This window comes from Pundamilia nyererei, unplaced genomic scaffold, assembly GCF_000239375.1.
Source record: "Pundamilia nyererei isolate P.nyererei 1_Seehausen unplaced genomic scaffold, PunNye1.0 scaffold00379, whole genome shotgun sequence".
NCBI classification, from domain to species: Eukaryota; Metazoa; Chordata; class Actinopteri; order Cichliformes; family Cichlidae; genus Pundamilia; species Pundamilia nyererei.
This window is the reverse complement of record NW_005187780.1, coordinates 280,841-283,371: the sequence shown is the minus strand read 5'-3', so window position 1 is coordinate 283,371 and position 2,531 is coordinate 280,841. Positions and strand designations below refer to the sequence as shown.

Sequence of the window (2,531 nt, the reverse complement as noted above, 5' to 3'; positions counted from 1 at the left end):
TAATAATCTTTAAACATGTTCAGTTTAGAGAGAGAGGAGCTGAGAACTAGATCCAGTTTCAGCTCCTCTCTCTTTAAAAGCCTCCTCTCTTCTGATTGGCCAGCTGCTGGAAGCCTGCTGACGCCTGCTGTGGCAGTTTTCAAACATAAGACTGATCGTATGGATTTAATGTCAATGTGTATTAAGGTAATTAATTGAAACTTTACCACGTTTGATAAGCGTTACAGCGGCAGCCAATCAAAAGAACCCTGCCTAGAATGGGCGGGACTAAGGTGGCTTGTTATGAACAGATCTGGTACAAGATAAGTAAAGATTATTTTGAAGTGTAAATCATGCAAAGCTGCTCTAGCAGGAAGTGAGCGGAAGAGTCCAAACAGTTTCTTGACTTCTGATTGGTTGTTTTTCTTGCTCCTGTTTTAAAATAAGAAAAAAAAAGAAAAGGTGATTATAAATAAACATCCCGATAAGCTGAGACGCGGTACGAGTTTCTCTGACTCTTCTTCGCCGTGTTTTTGGAAACTCGCTCCGTTTGAGTGCAATAGACGTCAGGCGTGAACTTTGACTTTTGTTTCCCACGTAGCTCAGCGACGCCCCCCCGGTGGCCGAGTGAGACATGAATGTATATTTGGGTGCGTGGTGTCGTCTTATACTGTGGGTTCACTTCAGTACTCTTTACTACAGACCAAAAGACTACAGTGTATACAGGATATATTGATACACATGACAGGGTTTAATGTTTATACAGAGTTATTCTTCTTGTTTTGTACAGTCTGTTTTCCTACGTAGATATTTCCCGTGTATTTTGGAAATCCTTTCATAAATCTGAAGCGTATATATATCACACATATATATTATTACAGTGGCGTGCCCGGCCGGGGCATGTGATGCATGGGCATTAACCTACCAGCTTCATTTTGCGTCTCACCCTGTTCTCCCCCACCCTCAGCACACCTGGGCAGGTCCCTTTAGTTTCATGACTGTGTTTGGCCCAGAGGAATGTAACCCCCCCCCCAACATGAAGCCCTCTTTTCTTTTTTTTTGTATTCTGCCTTTTTATCGTTTGCTGTGGTTTCTCTTTCTGCCTCCTCCTGTTTGACTCTCTGTTCACAGAAACCTTTTCTGTCCTTGATTCTGTTTCTCATGATCAAAATAATAAATACAAGTTTAAATACCATCCATGTTGAGCTTCTTTTGTCCCCGTCTGTAGTCACAGGTGCAGAAACCAGATGAACGGGCGAGTTGATCGGGTCCGGTTTATATCCTGACATCTTTGTCATCTGTCTGTGCTGCTCTCTGCCTCGGTCTCTTTCAAAATAAAAGCTATAGTGAATCCTTAAAAAGGACAGTCAATAAACATAAATTAAAAAAATGAACAAATAAGAGTTTAGCAAACATAAAAGGGAAGGGAGAAGTAATAAGAAAATTAATGAGTAAAAACATAATCAAAATATAAACAAAACAATTTAAAGAATTTATAAATAGAGAAACAAAAAATAAGGGTGAAAATAAAATTAAAATGAAAAAATAAAGTTACTAATATAAAAAATATTAAATTTTAAATTTTGGGAATGATTAAAGTTTAAATATAATTAATAATAAAAAGGACTGGATACAAATGTTAATGTTAAATGTTTTAAATGGAAATTATTGAAGGGAAATTATAAGTAATGACCAAAAAGTAAATCAGTGTTTAAATATGTGAATTTCACTTTATGTTCTACAGAATGAAACTTTTGTTTTTAACTTTAGTTATTTTTAATATTTATATATTATTGTTTATTTTGGCACTTTTGGTCCTCTGTAATCTGAGCGTTTGAGTCATCACTTCTTCTTCTTCTTTCTTTTGTTGCCTGTCCCGTTGAGAAAGATGCCCAACGGATTTACTTTACCACGTGGATCATCCATTTGATTAACCTTTGTTACTATTATTTTTTTATTTTATTTTATTTTAAGTTATTACAGACATGACCGGGGGATGGGAAAGGAAGAAAGAAAGAGAGGAAGAGGGTTTCCTCACTTCTAAATGTGTCTATTCATGCTTCAGCTAATTTAGCATAATTATTCATTCATAGGTTAACTGATGAATCCAAACTGCCCATAGGTGTGAGTGCGGGAGTGAATGTGAGAGCGATTGGTTGTCTGTCCCTGTGTGTTGGCCCTGCGACAGACTGGCGACCTGTCCAGGGTGGACCCCGCCTCTCGCCCTATGACAGCTGGGACAGGCTCCAGCGCCCCCGCGACCCTGAAAAGGATAAGCGGAAGCAAATGGATGGATGGATATTAATTTATTTTTATAGATTTTTTTATACAAGAAGCAAACATGAAAGTTTTCTTTGTGTTGCCGGAATATTCTGTAGTTCTTGTTGATCAGCAGATGTATTTGTACTAAAAGATGAAGAGAAGATGATTTATGCTTCATTTGAACCTGTATGACTCATCCAGTCTCATACAAATAAAGTTATTATTCAAATGTGCTCCTATGAACACGAGGATCATTTCTTTTGTGGTTTGATGTAAAGTTCATGTGTCCT

General features: G+C 37.5%; 1 protein-coding gene across 1 annotated transcript in view; it reads left to right on the top strand.

Moving 5' to 3' along the window:
* Positions 1-610, top strand: part of hlfb (HLF transcription factor, PAR bZIP family member b) — a 6,151-nt gene extending 5,541 nt beyond the window's left edge. The window contains exon 4 of the mRNA XM_013915850.1: positions 581-610. Coding sequence (XP_013771304.1) covers positions 581-610 — 30 coding nt within the window. The remainder of the gene's footprint in view (positions 1-580) is intronic.
* The last annotated feature ends 1,921 nt before the right edge of the window (positions 611-2,531 follow it).